Source organism: Typha angustifolia, chromosome 7 (assembly GCF_048772165.1).
Source record: "Typha angustifolia cultivar Huaian chromosome 7, ASM4877216v1, whole genome shotgun sequence".
Classification (NCBI taxonomy): domain Eukaryota; kingdom Viridiplantae; phylum Streptophyta; class Magnoliopsida; order Poales; family Typhaceae; genus Typha; species Typha angustifolia.
In genome coordinates this window covers 2494880-2514279 of record NC_133245.1, presented here as the reverse complement: position 1 = coordinate 2514279, position 19400 = coordinate 2494880, and the positions used below count along the sequence as shown (strand labels likewise).

Genomic DNA, 19400 nt, shown 5'->3' with positions numbered 1-19400 from the left:
AGGTACACCTACCATTATTAGGAAAAATAAATCTAATTTTAACCTTTTGACCGTTCTAGATCTGCAAATTAAATATTATGCTTAAATAGGTAAATTATAGATATATTTATGAAGGTTTGCTTCTGGAGACAACAATCTTATTTAATAAAAGATAATAATTTGTGTAGCGATTTTTGAAAGCAAATAAAATTTCTATTAGATTTGGGTAGTTAATGTTTGGAGCATCTTGGTGGGAAATGGAGTTTGGTGTTTGGAGGTGAACATCTTAGTGACGCGTATTAAGGAGGTGTAAAACTAAACATCATCATCCATGTCGATGGAAGAAAGGACGAAAGGGAGAGAAATAAATAGAGAAAGCAAAGAGGGACGGGGAGGAGGGAGAGAGAAGACGTATGAGCTTCCAAAGAAGCCTCACGTAATACCTTTCCTTTCTCTCCCAAATCCGAAGACTTCTCTTTTGAAACTTCCTATCTACCTTCTCTTCTCTAAATATAGAGAGAGAGAGAGAGAGAGAAAGGGGGGGCGAGAGAGAGACAGAGAAACGAGAAGGCGAGAGGAATTGGAAGGCTTTACAGGAAGGAGGAGGAGGAGGAGAAAAGACCGTTTTTTTTTTTTAAAAAATTCTTAGCTTGATATCGCGTTGGTAGGAGATGAAGCCGCCGCCAGTGGTGGTGGTGGTCTTCGTGGTCCTCGCCGCGGCGGCTGTGGCGACGGCCGGCGGAGAGGAGTTTCCGATGAGGTTGAGGCTGGAGAGGGCTCTGCCGCATAGGGGAGTTGCGTTGGAGCATCTCAAGGCGCGAGACAGGGCCCGCCATGGTCGGCTTCTTATGGGCTCGTCGCCGTCGGTCGTTGCCGGAGTCGTCGATTTCCCCGTCGAGGGCTCCGCCAATCCCTTCGCCGTTGGGTATCTTTCGTCCTTTCTTGGTGAATTGGGTGGAAATTTTGGTATTGACTCCTAAAAAGATGGGATTTTGGGGATTTCTTGGATTGGTTTGAGGAGAAATTGTTCTTCTTTAATGAAAGAGGGATGAGCTCCTACCTTTTCTGGAGGTTCTGTAATGAGTTTGCTTGCCTGCTTGATGATCTTTCGTTTATTTATCAGCAAATTTGGTTCTTTTTTTGTGAAAAAGAAGAAGAAGATGAGTTTGTTTTATTTTAGTTCATTCGTTATTCTTTAGCATTCCCTTAAATCACTTGTTTGTTGTCTGCAAGTTCGGTTAATTGTTGCGGAAAAAGGAGACGAGTTTGTTTTTTTTCCCCCTTAGTGATTTTATTGTCGTTCAGTTTGTAATTAATTAACTTATCTCTGCAGAAATTATTCTGACTCTGAGTTTTAATTGGTAGGCTTTACTTTACCCGCGTGAAATTGGGGAACCCCACGAAAGAATTCTATGTTCAGATTGATACGGGCAGCGATATCTTGTGGGTGACTTGCAATCCCTGCAATGGTTGTCCATCATCCAGCGGACTAAACGTAAGGCCTCTCACTTTCTCAAATTCTTCTAATTTATTTCACAACTGTGATACAACTTTGGTCCGACCAGTAAGAAGTTTGGAAAACTGGTAAACTAATTTTCTATGATTTGCCCAATGCCTTTGCCTTTGGAATATTGGATAATTTAAGTAAGTATCATCTGCACTTCTGTAGATTCAACTGGAATCCTTTGACCCTGACAAGTCATCAACTGCTTCGAGGATCACTTGCGCAGATGATACGTGCACAACTGCCCTCCAAACTGGAGAGGCAGTCTGCTCTGCTTCTGGTTCTTCAAGCTCTCTATGTGGTTATTCTTTCCAATATGGTGATGGAAGTGGTACCTCTGGATATTATGTGTCTGACGCATTGTACTTTGATACTGTAATGGGGAACGAACAGACTGCAAACTCTTCGGCTACAATCGTTTTTGGGTAAAATCACTTGGTTTGATCTTTTGATACTCCTACACTGTAGTTCACTTGTTAAGTGTATATCTTTTACAAGTTTTAGCACACTTAGTGTTGACCTTATGACAAACTTACCTATTTTACTTTATTATCGTTGAAGAAGCCATTGATCCAATAGATGCATCAACATCCTTCTAACACATCAGGTCACTAATGTGATAGGTCCAATATACCAAATTCGCTGAATGTCAATTTGTCTAGTTTTTATGTGGGCCTATGAATGCAGGGCAATATTTAGCCACTGATTTAGCAACATGAGACAAATAAATTGAACTTCCATCTTTTTGGGGGCATTTTTTTCTTGAATTCTTTTGGTTGTTTGACGTAGATTTTCAGAATTTGTTTATTTGTTTGTATGCCGCTCTAAAATTGATATTTGCATGTGTGCTTCTTAAAACACACGTATTTTGCATGTATACTCTTTAAAACTCTTACTTTTTGTATGGATATCTTTTGGAGTTAGTTAATAATTATAATTTGAACAATTTAAATTAAAAAAGATAAAAAAAACTTTATTATAGTTTTCATATATTTCTTCTAATTAAGAATGTTTTTATCTTTTTTCTGTTAAGTTATTGAGATTTAATTTGAAAAGTAATTGAGTGGGTAATATATATTTTGAGGAGTATACATACAAATATCAATTTAAGAGAGGTATACGAGTAAATAAGAGATTTTTTTAAGGGTATACATGCAAAAAAAAAATCCAATTATATTTTATGGAGAATTTTTTCATTATCCAATGCTGTCCACAAGGAAGTTAAACTCACTATTTTGTTAATTAGCTACACTCATATGCGGGTTGTTTGTTTACTACAGTTTCTTTTCTGTTGCTGTGTTTTTTCCTTTCAAACTTGAACTTTATAATGCACTTTGTTGCTGATGACGTGCTGTTTGGATATGCTTCTATCTATTCATGGCCTTGTACTTCTGAAACAGATGTAGCAACTCACAGTCCGGAGATCTGACCAAGTCGGACAGAGCAGTTGATGGGATATTTGGCTTTGGGCAGCATGACTTATCTGTCATTTCACAATTGTACTCTTCAGGGGTGTCTCCGAAAGTGTTCTCTCATTGCTTGAAAGGATCAGATAATGGGGGAGGCATATTGGTTATCGGCGAGATTGTGGAGCCAGGAATAGTTTATACCCCACTTGTTCCATCACAGTAAGTGATCTCTGATAGTGTGTTTGCTTCTAAAACCATGTTCAATGCCGGGCTTAATATCTCCTCATCAATATTGGATGATCTTCATGATATATTTGATGTCACGATGCTATTTAGTGCCTACATCTATTCCGTTAATGATTTCTCTTTGGTCTTTTTTAATCAGCAAAGTGCCTGCTGCTTTCTGTTTTATAACATTTTCTTATAAGTCTTTTATGCATTTTCACTAGATCATATGATCTATTGTTTATTTCCTAACAAAGCCTTTAGACAATGCAGATTTTTAGGAAATCACAACTTTCCATTCCTCAAATAGAAGCCTATCATCTGGCCTAGGGTGACAAGTTCACCTAAATTACATAGCTAATGTTGCCCTTTAGCTTGTTGAACTTTAGGCGCGAGTTGTGACATTACTGCTCTGTGCTTATACAATTACTAACTATTGGTATGTGAATGTGGTGATTTAAATGCGACTAGAAAGTGTGATGAGTTATCTATCAGTGTTCTGAGGTAGTAAACAACACTGCTTTCTTTTTAGTTGCTCACAACTTCTAGTTTAACTTTTCCCATGTATTTAAGAGTACATTTTGTTAGTGATGCCTCCTACTTAAAAAGCAGGCTTGCTACAATGAGGGGGTCTGACTATTTGGTTCTTAAGTGAATAATCTTGCTGAAGCTAACAAGTCATCTCTTGAAGTTAATATTGTCATCTCTTTCTTTCTCTTTTGGAGCATCTGATGGAAAGAAATTTCTTAAACGTTTGTTGTGTGCCTCCACCCTCAGGCGATCAGAATGTCTTGTGTTATGCTTTATCGTTTTGCTCTTGGTGACTCTCTTTTATTAACTTATAGGCCTCACTACAACTTGAACCTAGAGAGCATTGCCGTCAATGGCCAAACATTAGCTATTGACTCTTCGCTGTTTATGACATCAAACACACAAGGAACGATTGTTGATTCAGGGACCACACTGGCTTATCTTGCAGATGAAGCTTATGATCCATTTGTTAATGCTGTGAGTGTAATGTGTTAAGCTTTTCATTTCTCTCAAGCAATCTGCATACTACAGTTCTGCAGGCTCTTTGCAAATAATGGTGCTTTCCTGCTGAATATTCAATTACCCACACATAGCTTCTCTATCCATCTTCTTATTTTCTTCATGTAATTTGTGCTAGTTAAATTTTCATATAAATATGCATAAATTAATCCGTAATAGTTTGTTTGACTGTGTGAGTACCCCTTTTTTTATCCAAAATTATCGTTTTGAGTTGAGACCAAAGGAGATGATCCTTCTCTTATACCTGGCTAGGCAGGCCACTTTAGGACCTTAACATGTCATGCAAAGGACCAAGGAGATGATCCTTCTCTTATGCCCGGCTAGGCAGGCCACTTTAGGACCTTAACATGCCATGCAAAGGCCCATTTTTGGCAACCACTGCCTTCTGCATGTCACATCCGCAACCTGGAGAGAGCACCACTAGTTAAAATTTGAACGAGATATGGTGTCTTTGAAAGCAGTCCAGCAAGCATCTGTTATGGCTCCTTTTAAAACTCATCCTTTAAAATTCAGCCCCTGTAAAGTGCAGTCATTTCCTTCCAAATTGCTGACCTAGATATCACTTGATATATGTCTTGATTTCTGGTTATAATTGTGCATGATCAGATGACTAGTTCTACAGTTCTGTTCTTCTTTCACTATTTATATCCCCTTCTCCTTTCAGTACACTTCCTTCCATTCACATCCAACCCCATCGAGGTGGCCTAGCAGTCCCTAGACCTATGCCTTGTTATCAGAAAGCCTCTCGCTGCCTTATCACTTTGTTGGTCAGTCAATTTATGTCCGAGAAAGTTTAAAGTGATAGTCACATTTAACCATATCTTTCCTCAAGTATGTATTGCCAATTCTGTCAGCATGCTTGACTGATCGACACATATAGTTACAATACCTTATATGTACTGATACAGGGAGAAATCTTGATACTATCTTTTGGCTATCTTTCTGACCGTGTGTTGCTAATTTATGACCATGCTGATGGCTCGTGGCAAGAGGATCCTTTTGCCGAAATAAACTTCTGAGTCTACAATATAAATAATTATGACATACTACTGAATTTGATCAGTAGAAGAATATGGTGTCACTAGCTTACTTCATTATTTAAACAATACTGACAAAATCATTTGTGGGAAGAGAAGTATGAAAGGCAAACTAAAATCTGTCATAAAAAAGGTCTATGCTTGTAATATACTAATATCCAATAGGTCTACTCCCCATTTATGTACCATCATCACCTTTTCAATGCTCACATTTTCATTTTCCCCATCTTTATTACTTTTTATGTCTTGAAAATAGACCAATAAGTTTCCGAATTTTTAAGCCCAACAATGACATAGGTATTCCAAATATAATATTGTAATATAAAATTGAGCAATCACACAGGCATAGCTGCATAGGTTACTGTATTGTATTTTATTTTTTTAGTCATTTAGTGGTCATGATGGCTAGGAATTGCCTCATTACCTGGTATTCCTAGGAGCTTTGATGGACCTTATGTTAACTTTGTTCTCTTTAACTCCTTAAGTATTCATTGGTACAATGGAACTCTTAGAAAATGGAACTAGAAGCCTATTTTTCTGTCTCACTCTTGTAGCCATACTTTTATTGATTACTAATGCTACTTAAATTTGTTTTCGACTTTTTTTGCAGATAATTGCTTCTATTTCACCATCAGTAAATTCCTTTGTTAGTAAAGGAAATCAATGTTTTGTCACATCCAGCAGGTTTCCTCTTGGAATTTCAGAATTGTTTCTACTGTGTGAAATGTAGAATTCCTTCCATTCTGATGGATCTCTGTTTCCATGACAGTGTTGATTCGTCATTTCCATCTGTTACGTTGAATTTCAAGGGTGGTGCGTCCATGATGTTAAAGCCTCAAGACTATCTTTTGCAGCAGGGTTCCGTTGTAAGTTACTTCACATGTTTTACCTTTTCTGCTCTTCCATCAAAGTAGCTACGATTTTGAGGATGACAGAATTCACCTTTATATTTTGAACCTTGTGACATTTTGGAAAATCTAATTGCAATATACATTTCTCTCTTGCAGGATAATTCTATTATATGGTGTATTGGCTGGCAAAAAAACCAGGGTCAAGGAATAACTATATTAGGAGGTTTGCAGCAGATACTTTTCATCAAGTTCCAATCAGTTCTTTTCTTGAGATGCATCAAACATATGTGTTCTCACTATTCACACACATATGCATGTTGTGTGTGTGTGTGTGTATATATATTGCTAATATGTCTATCTATATTTGCATGAATATGTCACCGTATATACCCCAATATTCACAACTAGAAGAAAAGGAAAGGTTTCTGTCAAGTGTCAACTCACTAATTTAGATTCCACTTCATGAGTAAATTTCCTCCATTGGGCTTTATTTGTGATAATGCTTATATAGGAAAAGGGAGGTTTATCTTTTCTCAGCTTTATCTTTACACAATCTCATATTCCTTCCCACATGATTTTTAATGGTTTTGCTGCCTAAGATGTTTTCCAACTCAAGTATTTAACCGGTAACTGTCAGTTTTGTTTTGGACTTGGGTCTACTTGTATGTACTGACATTACAGTTTTAAGTCTCTTTTCATGGTTGTTGATGTCTTTTGGCTCAAAACTTACTGTCATACCCATGTTTGAATTAGCCTAGTATTCTGTGGTACATGCAAGACTTTGTTGGATGTTATATGATAGACAAGTCTTGGGTACAACAGGGTTTGACTTGTTACTTTTCTTGACACTTTATTTTTACTCACGTTATCACTTCACGAAAAAAAAAAAAGAAATTGCATCCTGTGATTAGGTGGTTTATATTTTTTTCCAACTTAAAGTTGCATAATAACTCAATATTTCATCTCAGAATGTATTTCTGTTTACACCATATATGTTCCATTAACAAGTATTTATTCTTTTCTTGACAGATCTTGTTCTGAAGGATAAGATATTTGTTTATGACTTAGCTAATCAACGGATAGGCTGGGTAAATTATGATTGTAAGTCAATTAGTCATATATAATACATTCCGTGCAGTGTCCATTGAGAAGTATTCTCTGATGACCAGTAACCATCACACTAACTTTTTTTCTTTTTCTGTTCAGGTTCCTTATCAGTCAATGTTACTACATCATCCGGTAAGAATGAGTATCTCAATACCGGTCAGCTGGATGTCAGTGGCTCATTAAACACTGTATTCCACCAGCAGCTAGCAACTGCAATTGCAGTTTTCCTTGTGCAAATTTTTATTTTTGCCATCTTACAGCAATAACAACACACATTGTAATTCCATTCTTTATTGATGTATTCAGACCTCATTGCCTCAATGAAATACCACATGATTGCTAGAACATTTCTACTGTAAATATTTTTCACCAGGGTGTTTGTAATAATGATTCATTGCATTATGTAGCAGTTTTTCCCCCCTCTTCTCTTTTCAGTCTCTTATGCTAAGGAATTTCTTGGATAAATTTGATGATTCAGGTAACAGAAATAAACTCTCTTGCTCTCTTTACAGCAATTTATGCCCTTCTATGTAATGTTCTTTGATATGTGAAGTAGCTTCTTTTCTTTTGTTAATCCAGTTCTAAGATAGGATAAGGCTTTTGGGCCACTTTTCTTAATACTGGGTGGCTTCTCTTAACTGATGGTTGGATTCCTCACATGATGAAATGTTTCAATTTTCAGTACTCTAAAAACTTCTCTGCTACTCTCTCTGTGCTTGTGTTTTTATCTGTGTATTGAGGTATATTGCATAATATGATGAGGTTACAAAACTTGAACTTTTAAGTGATCTAACACACAGTAATGCTGGAATTAATTCTTTGTATTGTTCTAACTTCTAATGACAGACTTTATTGAGATATGACACACAAGAAATAGATCTTGAGATCTGATTATGTTTGTATATTAAGCCTTTTAGATCTCACCAAGCAAACATTGCCTAGAAGTGCACCAATAATGAGTTCAACAACTTGCCTATGTTCACGGAATAGAGCAACCATTTCATTGGTCTCAAAGAAAAGTACACCATGTTGCAATAGAGTAACATCATCTTTATACCACCAAGGTCCTACCAAAAGAAAGGTACATGCCCTCTTGAAATAAAAGAAGAAGAAGATAGAATGAGACAAACTTCTATCTTATTTTCTACAGTTAAAAAGAGGTGATTCCTTGTGTGGCTCAAACCAAATTGTAATTGTTAAAATTTTTTTAATGAAGACCGCAGACTGGGAGCAGAAATCCAAGCAAAATATAACTAGCAAAGGAGAAATATTAATAACAAAAAAAGAAGTTTTAAAGAAAGTATGGAAAGAGAACTTGCATCGTGTGCAAAGTTAGCCATGAAAGAGCTCTCTCTCTCAACTCCAGGAAGCTCCAACTTCTCCTCCTTAGATTCTTGTGGTCCATTTGCAACTTCTCTCTTATTCCATGTGGAACAAACCGTAAATTTCGTAAATCTTTTGCATCAATATGAATGCAATGATTCCAAAATATATGCATATATAATATTTTTCTTCAAGTTTGGCGTGCCGACCAGTAGCTGTGTCAATTTCTTTCCCATGAATGGACATTCCCCCACCTTCATCTTCTTCGACTTTAGGAAAGAGATGGATAGCATTGCAATAGATTTGAGATAAATCATTCTCAGGGAAGTGAAAAAGTTGGGAGATTCCAAGAACTTGAACTGTTGATTGATGGTGATAACACGATGAGTTCATGATCATAAGGACGGCATGCAGCTGAGAAGTTTGTGATTCCTAAGAGCTAGGCGTGCAGTTCTCCGAGTATGGGTATGAGACTCGTGAATGGAGATGGGTGGTGGCCTTCTTTTGAAGCCATCTAAAGTTTGAGTTCAAATTGGAGATTTATTGTTTGGCATCCTGTAATTCAAACATAGGTCAACTTAGATTGATAGGAATGCATCTTTCTTCATCATCGTTATAGTGACTTCTACTAGTTTATGATATAAATTATGGATCTAAACCTCCAGCTGATTAATATTGATATTTAGCAACAAAAAAAGGACAATTGGCCTGTAGAGTTTGGGAGGAGATGCAATGAATCCAGTCACATTTTGAATTGCAAGTGGAGTTTTTTAAAACTTAATATTAAAAATAATCTATTTTATTATAGGTATAAGTAAAATATTAAGTTTATCAATATTTTATTTAAGAAGATGAAACACTAATATGTTAAGCATTTTCTTTTTGACATGTAAGACGCAAATCCGATCAACATTTTATCTTACTAAATTATAAATATAAACACTAACTTATTAACATTTCTATCTAAAAGTAAATTGCTAATATTATTACCATTTTACTGACAACTACATTCGGTGAAACCTATCTTTTTATATTAAAAGTCTTGAGGGATGATTTTTTAGCATAAAGAACAGTTTGGCCTGCAGTTGATGATGGTAGCATGATGAGCATTAATTTACTAACAGATATAGACATTAAAATTAACTACATTTCTATCTAAAAGTAAGTAAAATGTTAATCTTATTCATAACTACATACGGTGAAAATAGATTGTTTATTATTAGAAGTCTTGAGGGATGGTTCATTTCAGTAGGAAAAACAGTTTGATCAGAACTCTAGAAAGAATGTGAAAGCATACAATAGGTGCAAAAGTATATTGACTTGCCAGGTTCTCATTGAACTAAATGACACTAGACTTTTTTCCCTTTAGCTTAGAAGGTGTGGGACTAAAGGTTTATTGTGGTCCATCCTGACCTCCTTTCTTGCTCTCACAAATCCAAGTAGGTCAAGTAGGGCACTAGTCACACACACATTTACACATACCCAACAAAGAAAACAAAACAAAACTAAGGCTAGCTAGTAGTGGTGGAGGTTCACATCAATTGGAAACTCTCCTCTCTTTTCCTTTTCTTTTCTAGAAAGGAGAAAGAGGAATAGGTAGCATGATTGTGCTAACCATTGTTGCTGGAATTAAGTGCTTCTCATTTAATCATTTAAGTAAGGGGGAGGGAAGAAAAAAAGGTATCTTTCTTATTTAATTAGATTAGATAATTGGAATAACTCTTCCCACTCATCTATATATCTGAAAGGTTGAGCTAGTTAAACTCGAGCAAGTATAGTAGAATAAGCCAACTCCCACTCATTTAAGAATCACAGACTCAGAGAGAAGAAAACAAGAGAAGCAATTATGAATATAGTAATGGAAATGGTGTCACGTAGTAGACTTGTGGATAGAGGACTACAGGAGGAGGAGACGACTATGTTTACAGAGACAGTGCCGTACCAATGCCGGCATCCTCCCTTCGCCTTCCACATATTAATGTCCAGTTCTTTGTCTTTATGATAGAGAAGAAGAAGAAGAAGAATAAGCACAAGAAGAAAAGTACGAAGGACATAGCTCACGAGCTCGGAAATAAAAAACTCTCTCTAGCTAAATTTAGAGGAATTCATTTTTAAAAAAACACTCTACTTTAGTTTTAGTATCTTAAAAACACTCTAATCTTTAATGCTAAGCATTAAAGAAAAGAAAAGAAAAGATATTTGCTCACCTGTCCAATTCCATTTACAACTAAAATAACTAGTGTGAACACTAAGAAGTAATCCACGTTGTATTAAACTTCAAAGATCTTGTCGTAAAGTAGTCCAAAGTGGTCCCTTCATTTAGAAAATTATTAATATACTTTGGATCTCAAAAAGGGTCAACAAGGGCAGGCTACGTTGTGTGGATACCCCCACACGAGGAGAAGATGCCAACTTAGAGAAATATATATGATAAGAACCATGGATGCGTTGCTAAAAGGATCCTTCTCGTGGAAAGAGGAAATCAAAGTAGAGGTATTAGGGTTTCACTTTTCGAAGACGCATCCTTGCACGAGTTCGTGGATGTTTTTTCTTTTTCTTTTACCGATTCTTTAAACTTAATATTAAAATATCAGCAATCAATAAGTTCAATATTTATATCTATAAATTAATATATTAGTGTTTTATACGTAAGAAGAAGATGTTGAACTTATTAGTATAGTCCATATATGTCGGTATATAAGTAAAACATATGAAGCAATCAATCAACCTGCGGCGAGATCATCCCAATCTAGAAGGTTTTGACTTGATTACATGGCAAAACTCTATCGGTATCGTTTAAATATGGAATAGTCAGAGTCATGAGAAGTGATAGAGATTAAATTTCAAGATTTTATAGAGAGATATCTAAACTTGACATAAGTATAAGTGCAGATAAGATAAAATGTGCATGGCTAGTGTTGTTAGTTGTTACGTGAATGATACTAATCCTTAGACACTGACTTAAATTTGATTTCTTTGCTTATTTTCTTCTCAAGATCATTACTTTGTTGCCATTTATTCTTGTCTAGTTTCCATCATCTTTAGAAATAATTTCTAAAGGTAGTACAAGTGTTAGCATATATAGGAGAATTTTTATTTTACCTCCTCTTATTACAATGACTAGTATTTAATCTGTTGCAGAAGTACCAAATTATAAATATTTTGTGAAGTTAACTATAATAATTCATGTGGCCAGATTATAATGCTTGGCTTTGGAGACTAAAATATATATTAATTTAGGTGAGAGTGTCACTTAAGTCTCTTCAAATGTTTGTTGGTTTATTGTCTTGCCACCAAAAAAGTGCAAATTTGTTTATGAGAAGAAATTCTTTTTAATTTTTCAATCTTAGAATTTAAGTATAAAATAAAATATTTTATTCTTATATATATGTATATGTTGTTAACTTATAAGATACTCTAAAAGCTTAGAAAATAATAATTATGCATGTCTGAAAATGTATCAGTAATTAAATAGGGTATGAAGCAGAACTAGAACTGGATGGAAGGAATAAAACTAGATCATGAAAAGAAATAGAGCAAAAATAATTAGTGTATGTCTAATTTATTTTATTAAGAAGTGAAATATATTTCATATTCTAAAACTTTTCATCATTTTTAAACTCGAAATATTTTAAGAGGCTGAAAATTGAACTTAATTATAAGTGAAAGTTTTATACTTTAGACAAATATAAGTATAATTTATATATTTTATATTCTAACATGTATATTCTTTTTAATATGTATATATTATTGCTTCATCAAGCCTTTATAGCATTGATACTAATGAATGGCATCTATCATATATGGCAACCATTCAAGTGGATAAATCAAAGAAATTGTTCAACAACTGGAAATAAATGCACATTATCTTTAGACAAATGTAACAGTTACTTGCTGTGGAAAAATAGGAGAGTCCTGAAATGTACTTCATGAACTTCATAAGATAATAATAGATTTGTCTTTAGCCCATGATATATGGTGGGATTGTTATTATTGCTCAATTCATTGGATGCAAGCTAGAGATTACCACAAATTATACTCCTTAAATTATTGGGTCACCATCAAATGATCAAATCACATTAATATGCAGTGATTTGGCACTTTATTGAGCTTGGAATTTCCTTCAATTCCACCTTGCTAGTATTGCTCAATTCATTGGATGCAAACTTAGGCTTTCTCATAAACTTATACCAAAAGATATTAATAAATTCAGAGCTTTCTTTTACTTGTCAGTGTTTTAATTTGTGAAATATTTCAAATCTTAACATAAAATATCCATCGCAAATTTAATATTTTTCTATCAAGTAGACCCAAATATGATTATGAGATGAGCTGAAATCTTTAGATGCAGTGGATGAGAAGAGACTCAAAAGAGCTGTTGAAGTTTGAATGCAGACTAGTCTATTGACTGTAATGGCTTCATCATCCTAAACATCTCCAGATAGGCAAAGATGTTCTTCTTTCAACGCTCAATTTGGAATTTGGCGATCGGTGGAATCCCTCAAGTGGGCATGACTAGTGGTCAACGAAGGCTCTCCATCAATTAATTAATTGACGTCTTAATGACGAATAGTGACACTAAAGGGTTCCCAAATTTACGGGCATCAGTGGTCTTTTAAATACTGGAGAATAAGGATATGAGAGTTATCAGTGCTTTTATCCTTTAATTCAGTAGAGAAAAAATACATCTAATCCCTTTTTTTATTAAGATTATTTTATACTTATAATTAATTTAACTTACCTATATATATAATAGTTGTCGGTTACGAAAAATAAAAGTAAGATATTTTTTATGCACAAAAAATCAAATATAAAGATCATAGATATTTTTCAGTAGCATTGTAATCTTCTCATAATTTTATTTAAAAAATTAATATTAAAAATAATTCTTCTAAAAAATAAATCCTTTTATTTTTATTTAATAAGTCTGGTGGCGATGTAATAGAGCGTTTCTTCCCTACCATAGAGTTAATTAGTTAAGATCTTTAAGGGTATAATAGGAATGAAAGATATTACCAGTTTAGTAGATAATTTTTTTTAGATATATAATCTTGCACATTATTTTTTGATAATTATATTATCTTAATATTTTATTAAGTAAAAGACATATATGTCATTAACTGAGAGTATGTATATATATCAAAATAAGGGTATCGATGTCTTCTATAATTAATTTGATGAAAATTTAATTACATTTTATCTTTTTGATTATTTTTTATTATTTACATATATCTCTTATTAGTTTAAGATTGATTTAAATTAAATTTTAATATATAGAGATAGAGAATTATATTTAAATTGAAGTTTATCTCCAAATAATTAAATTTAAATTATTTAATATTAAATGATATCTCCTATAATTAAGGCATAATTATATTTATAAGAGAAATCTTAACGGAAGAAAAAAAACACGTAGAGCACTTCTTCCGTACCATAAAGTTAATTATTTATCAATCAGTTTGATGAAGATCTAATGGTTAAGATCTTCAAAGATATAATAAGAAAACTGGGAAGTTAGACACACGTAATTAAATCTTTTTAACTAATATACTCTTTTTTTACGTGATATGGTTTTGGAATCGGTACCGAAAAATTGGTACCAGGTATGAAAACGGACTATTATAGCCTTTTATAATTTTTAAAGGTGCATTGAAGTATTTACGAATTTAATAAGTTTTGTGAAGAGAAAGGGATAAAGTTATGTGAATTAGCTATATATCTATCCAATACGACAAGCCGCAATTTGGAGGCCACTAATCTCCCAAATTTAAGTTTGACCAAAAGCTAGATTGAAGAAAGAAAATTGGCCTAAAAAACTAGCCGACATAAGCTTGAACATTACGGATAAATCCTATTTTAAATTAGGTACATCTATAATTTTATTTATATTTTATTATTTAGTTATAAGATATAAAGATTATTTTAAATGAGATTATATAAAAAATTATGCTTGGTTATTAAATTGTGAATAAATATGTTTATGTAGTGGAACTCTTCCCCGGAGAATATGTTCATATCTTAAATAAGGTTTGATTTTATATTAATGAATTTCTATAAATAACATTAATTATCCCCCATTAAATTAAAAATCTTTGCATATTTTCTATTCCTTCCAAATAAATATATTTTATTATTGAAATCTAAAGCATGTAGATAGTGAAAATCAAATTTATTAGTTATGGTTTAGCATATTTTAACTAATTAGTGTGATCGAAAATATTTTCATAACTAAACTCTTTGATTTGAGAACTTAGCGGTAAATATTCTACCAGTAATTTCTATCAATAGATAAGATGATATCCTGCCCAAAATATTTGAGAGATTCTCTCGTACCATAGAAGTAATTATTTATTAATAGTCTTGATGAAAATCTAGTTGTTAAGATTTTTAACGATAAAATAACAATGCAAAAAAGGTTAAAAGATATTATCAGTTTAATAAATAATTATTTATTTTTAAATATATTGTCTTGCACGTTATATCTTTAACTGAGAGTAATGTATATATCAGAATGAGAATACTAATATCTTTTTTATAATTAACTTGATTAAATTTTAATTGAATTTATCTTTTTGATTATTTTTTAATTATACACATTTAACTCTTGTTAGTGTAAGATTGATTTAAATAAAAATTTAATAATATGTAGAAATACAGAATCATATTTAAATTGAAGTCTATCTTAAAAAATTAAATTTAAATTATTTAGTATTAAGTGATATGTCTTATAATTAATGCATAGTTATACCTATCACAATCATATCTAAGATAAAAAAAAATCTTAACAGAAAAATAGAACTTAACCTGAAAATTAGGGACATGTAATTTAATTTTATTAATTAACATGCCATTATTTTAGGTACTTTAATTTTGAAATCAGTACGAAAACAGGCTATTAGAGATCAGGATTATAAATTCTAAAGACATACTGAAGTATTTGCCAAAAGTGCATTATTCCATATCCAAGGGTGAAAATTGTAAACTTCCCTTTAGTATCTAAATAAAATAAAATAAAGCAAACCCCAAATCCCAATCAACCTGGCTTTCCTCTCGCAAGTCCTTCCAAGTCAACACCAATCCCTTTCCTCCGCTCCCCCCGAGTCAATCCGCACACCTATCATTCTATCTATCATCAAACTACTCTAATCCACACGCGCTGCTATATATCCTCCCTCTCCTCCTCCGTCAATTCCCACACAAAGGCATCGATCCCCAACTATTAGCGACCACCAACTGCAGCAATGGTCTTCGCCGGCGGCGGGAACGGCGATGCCGCCTCCCCTCTCCGCAGCTTCCTCAACCTCCGGTTCGCCGTCCGCGTCGTCCAAGGCCGGTGGTTCATGGTCTTCGCCTCCTTCCTCATCATGGCGGCTGCCGGTGCCACATACATCTTCAGCATCTACTCGAAGGACATCAAATCCTCCCTCGGATACAATCAGCAGACTCTCAACACGCTGAGTTTTTATAAGGATCTCGGGGCCAACGTGGGGATCCTCTCCGGGCTCATCAACGAGATCACCCCGCCGTGGGTCGTCCTCGCCATGGGCGCCGCCATGAACCTCTTCGGCTACATCATGATCTACCTGGCCATCACCGGCCGCACCGCTCGCCCTCACGTGTGGCAGATGTGCCTCTACATCTGCGTCGGCGCCAACTCCCAGTCGTTCGCCAACACAGGCGCGCTCGTCACCTGCGTCAAGAATTTCCCCGAGAGCCGCGGCATCGTGCTCGGGCTTCTGAAAGGTTTTGTCGGCCTCAGCGGAGCCATCTTTACTCAGCTCTACCTTGCCATCTACGGCGACGATTCCAAGTCCCTCGTCCTGCTCATCGCCTGGCTCCCCGCCGCCATCTCCATCGTCTTCGTCCACACCATCCGCATCATGCCGTACGTGCGGCAGCCCGGGGAGACGAAGCCGTTCTTCTGCTTCCTCTACGTCTCCATCGCCCTCGCCACCTACCTCCTTGTCATGATCGTCGTGGAGAACAGTGTTACCTTCTCCCACTCCGAGTATAGCATCAGCGCCGCCATTCTTCTCTTCCTCCTCTTCCTTCCCCTAGCCGTCGTCATCAAAGAAGAGATCAAGATCTTTAGGAGAAAGCAGCAAGAGATTAATACTCCTCCCACTGCTATCACCGTCGTCGAAGAGCCGCCGCCGGTGGTAGCTAAAGTTCCCGAAGAAGTGCTGAGCTCGGAGAATTCGAACAGTTCGAAGCTTTCTTCTGTCACAAACATGTTCAGGGCTCCGGCGAGAGGCGACGACTACTCCATCCTCCAAGCCCTCGTCAGCGTCGACATGCTCGTCCTATTCTTCGCCACCATCTGCGGAGTCGGTGGAACGTTGACCGCCATAGACAACATGGGACAAATCGGGCAATCCCTCGGCTACCCGACCCGGAGCATCAGCACCTTCGTCTCCCTCATTAGTATATGGAACTACGCCGGCCGCGTCACCGCCGGCTTCGCGTCTGAGATCTTCCTTTCCAAATACAGGTTCCCCCGCCCGCTAATGCTCACCATCATCCTCCTCCTCTCCTGCGTCGGCCACCTCCTCATCGCCTTCGGCGTGCCGAAGTCCCTCTACCTGGCGTCTGTCCTCATCGGCTTCTGCTTCGGGGCGCAATGGCCGTTGCTCTTCGCCATCATCTCCGAGGTGTTCGGCCTCAAGTACTACTCCACCCTCTACAACTTCGGCGCCGTCGCGAGCCCGATCGGGTCCTACATACTCAACGTGCGGGTCACCGGGCATTTGTACGATCGCGAGGCGGCGAAGCAGAACAGGGGAGTGGTGGGGAAGGCCAGAGACGACTTGACGTGCATGGGAGTGCAGTGCTTTAAGCTCTCTTTTCTAATTATAACGGCGGTGACGGTTCTCGGAGCGATCGTGTCGCTGGTGTTGGTATGGAGAACTAGGAAGTTCTACCAAGGGGATATATACGCGAAGTTTAAAGACGGGGCGGATGCGGATGCGGATGCGGATGCGGCTGCGGCTGAGGCGGCGGAGGAGGAGACGGCTAGTGGTGGAGAGGTGAAGATGGTGAAGGTTGGAGAGAGGGGAGCAGTGGAGGTGGGAAGGTCTAGTGGATGAGAAGAGAAAGAGGGAGAGGTGGTTAATTAATGGTGGCAAATGCTAAGGTAGGAGAAGGGTATATCGGTCAATATACAAAGAAATGAAAGTTACTTCTTGGTTTGACTTGTAGTACTTACTAAAAACGTACTTGGATTATACTTTTCTTTCATCTTTATTTCTTTTAATCTGCTTGCAGTGCAATGCAGGCCAGTGTGGTTATTTAGGGCTTGTTTAATTTGAGGTTAAGCTCCTAACTGGACTAACTCTTAAATTTTTTATATTAAAAAATACTTATATATGTATATATACATCAAGCTTCACAATATCTGGGACTGGAGCCCTTAAATTTAGGCTCTTTCTGGACCCCTTTTGTTTATTTTATAATTAACCTATGAACTTATAATCTATGGAAGAAACAACACACTAAGTCGGTTGGGTTACATTTTAGACAACTAATTACAGGCTGTTATGTACCTCAATTATTGGACATTAGGTAGGTCTTTGCACATCAATTAACTCCAAATGCTCTAACTTTGAGCAGCTCTGTACTTTTTCTAAAACTATTTCTTTTAACTTTGCAACATTTTGGAAGATTGGATGGTGACAAAATTAAGTAAGATAAGAAAAAGGAAGTATCCCTCTCCTTTTTGTTTCCTATGAGAGATGAAATTAAATTACATGTGATGGATAAGGCCAAAGATTTGGATGGAAGATCTAATTAATGTTCCTGTCTCTAATTTAAATTTCTAGTGGTTTTGTCCCTACACTTGATCTCATGTTAAATAGTGTTTAAGGTTAGGCTTAACTTTGCATAAGATCCAGAGACATATCTCTCTCCCTTCTATTGGAGTGATGAGGGAGCCCAATTAACATGGAAATATATGAGCATATGATTGCCAATGTTTCACAAGTAAAATAGATATGTTTAAATATTGGAAAGTTAATCTAAGGTACAAACTAAATGACCCACTGCAAAGCTTGGTCATGACTTGCATTAGAGATGCTAATGAAATTAGGCCACTAGAGAAGATGGGGATAATTATATCTGGACTCTTTGAATTATTGCCTATACACATGGAAATAATGGGTGACACCAAGTTATAAGATTAAAGGGGAAAATATATAAAAAGAAAATAAATTAAAGATTACAAAGGGAGGAAAATGAAGAAAATAAATGGATCTTGAGGTGATAGTATTTTTCAACAGTCGATGTTTTACATAATTAAGGGAATCAATGCGTAAAACATCAAAATTATTCCTTATATTAGTCATTATTTGTTAGATTTTTCTGTTAAAAAAAAACTGTTTGATTAGTCGTGTGATTAATTTTAGATTCTCTAAGAATATTTTAGTATTATTATTTTAAAAAAGAAAGAAATAAAATGAGGGTAAAATAGTTATTTGATATTTTACAATAATATCATTGGGGAAAGAACTATTATATAGTTTATGAAGGCTCTATGTGTAGTTAATTCATTTTATAATTATCATACGATCATAATCTCAAAACTATGAAATGGAAAATTATTAAAAGATATAGATCTGTCTATGGATTAGTTGAGCTGGATCTCTGGGAGGTGCATGCGAGAGATTAGATTAATGGGCCAATCACAAACATTAGTTAGGTAATAATATATGAGACAGGCACATTCTTTTTTCTATTTCTTTTTTTGATAAGATTTATATCAAGCCCATCCTCATATCCATGAGATTTGGTGGCCTAACAATCACTTATTTAATCTCGAATCGATTTGAGAAGATTGATTAGATATTTAATCACAGATTAACCGAGGTTGTTTCCTACTTACTTCCACCATCAAGTTATAGTAGAACCCCAAGCAGTGAGT

The 19400-nt window shown here is 35.6% G+C and overlaps 2 protein-coding genes across 2 annotated transcripts; both read left to right on the top strand.

Annotated features, from left to right (window-relative positions):
* The first annotated feature begins 360 nt into the window (after positions 1–360).
* On the top strand, positions 361–7509 carry LOC140762791 (aspartic proteinase 36). The gene is made up of 10 exons (XM_073100744.1): positions 361–904; positions 1345–1474; positions 1649–1908; positions 2884–3111; positions 3963–4125; positions 5815–5888; positions 5974–6070; positions 6212–6278; positions 7085–7156; positions 7262–7509. Exons 1-10 carry the CDS (start codon positions 651–653, stop codon positions 7426–7428), a joined length of 1512 nt encoding a protein of 503 aa, XP_072956845.1. The 5' UTR covers positions 361–650; the 3' UTR covers positions 7429–7509.
* Positions 7510–15529: 8020 nt separating this feature from the next.
* Positions 15530–17715, top strand: LOC140762761 (protein NUCLEAR FUSION DEFECTIVE 4-like). The gene has a single exon (XM_073100699.1). It carries the CDS (start codon positions 15727–15729, stop codon positions 17569–17571), a length of 1845 nt encoding a protein of 614 aa, XP_072956800.1. The 5' UTR covers positions 15530–15726; the 3' UTR covers positions 17572–17715.
* Positions 17716–19400: the final 1685 nt, after the last annotated feature.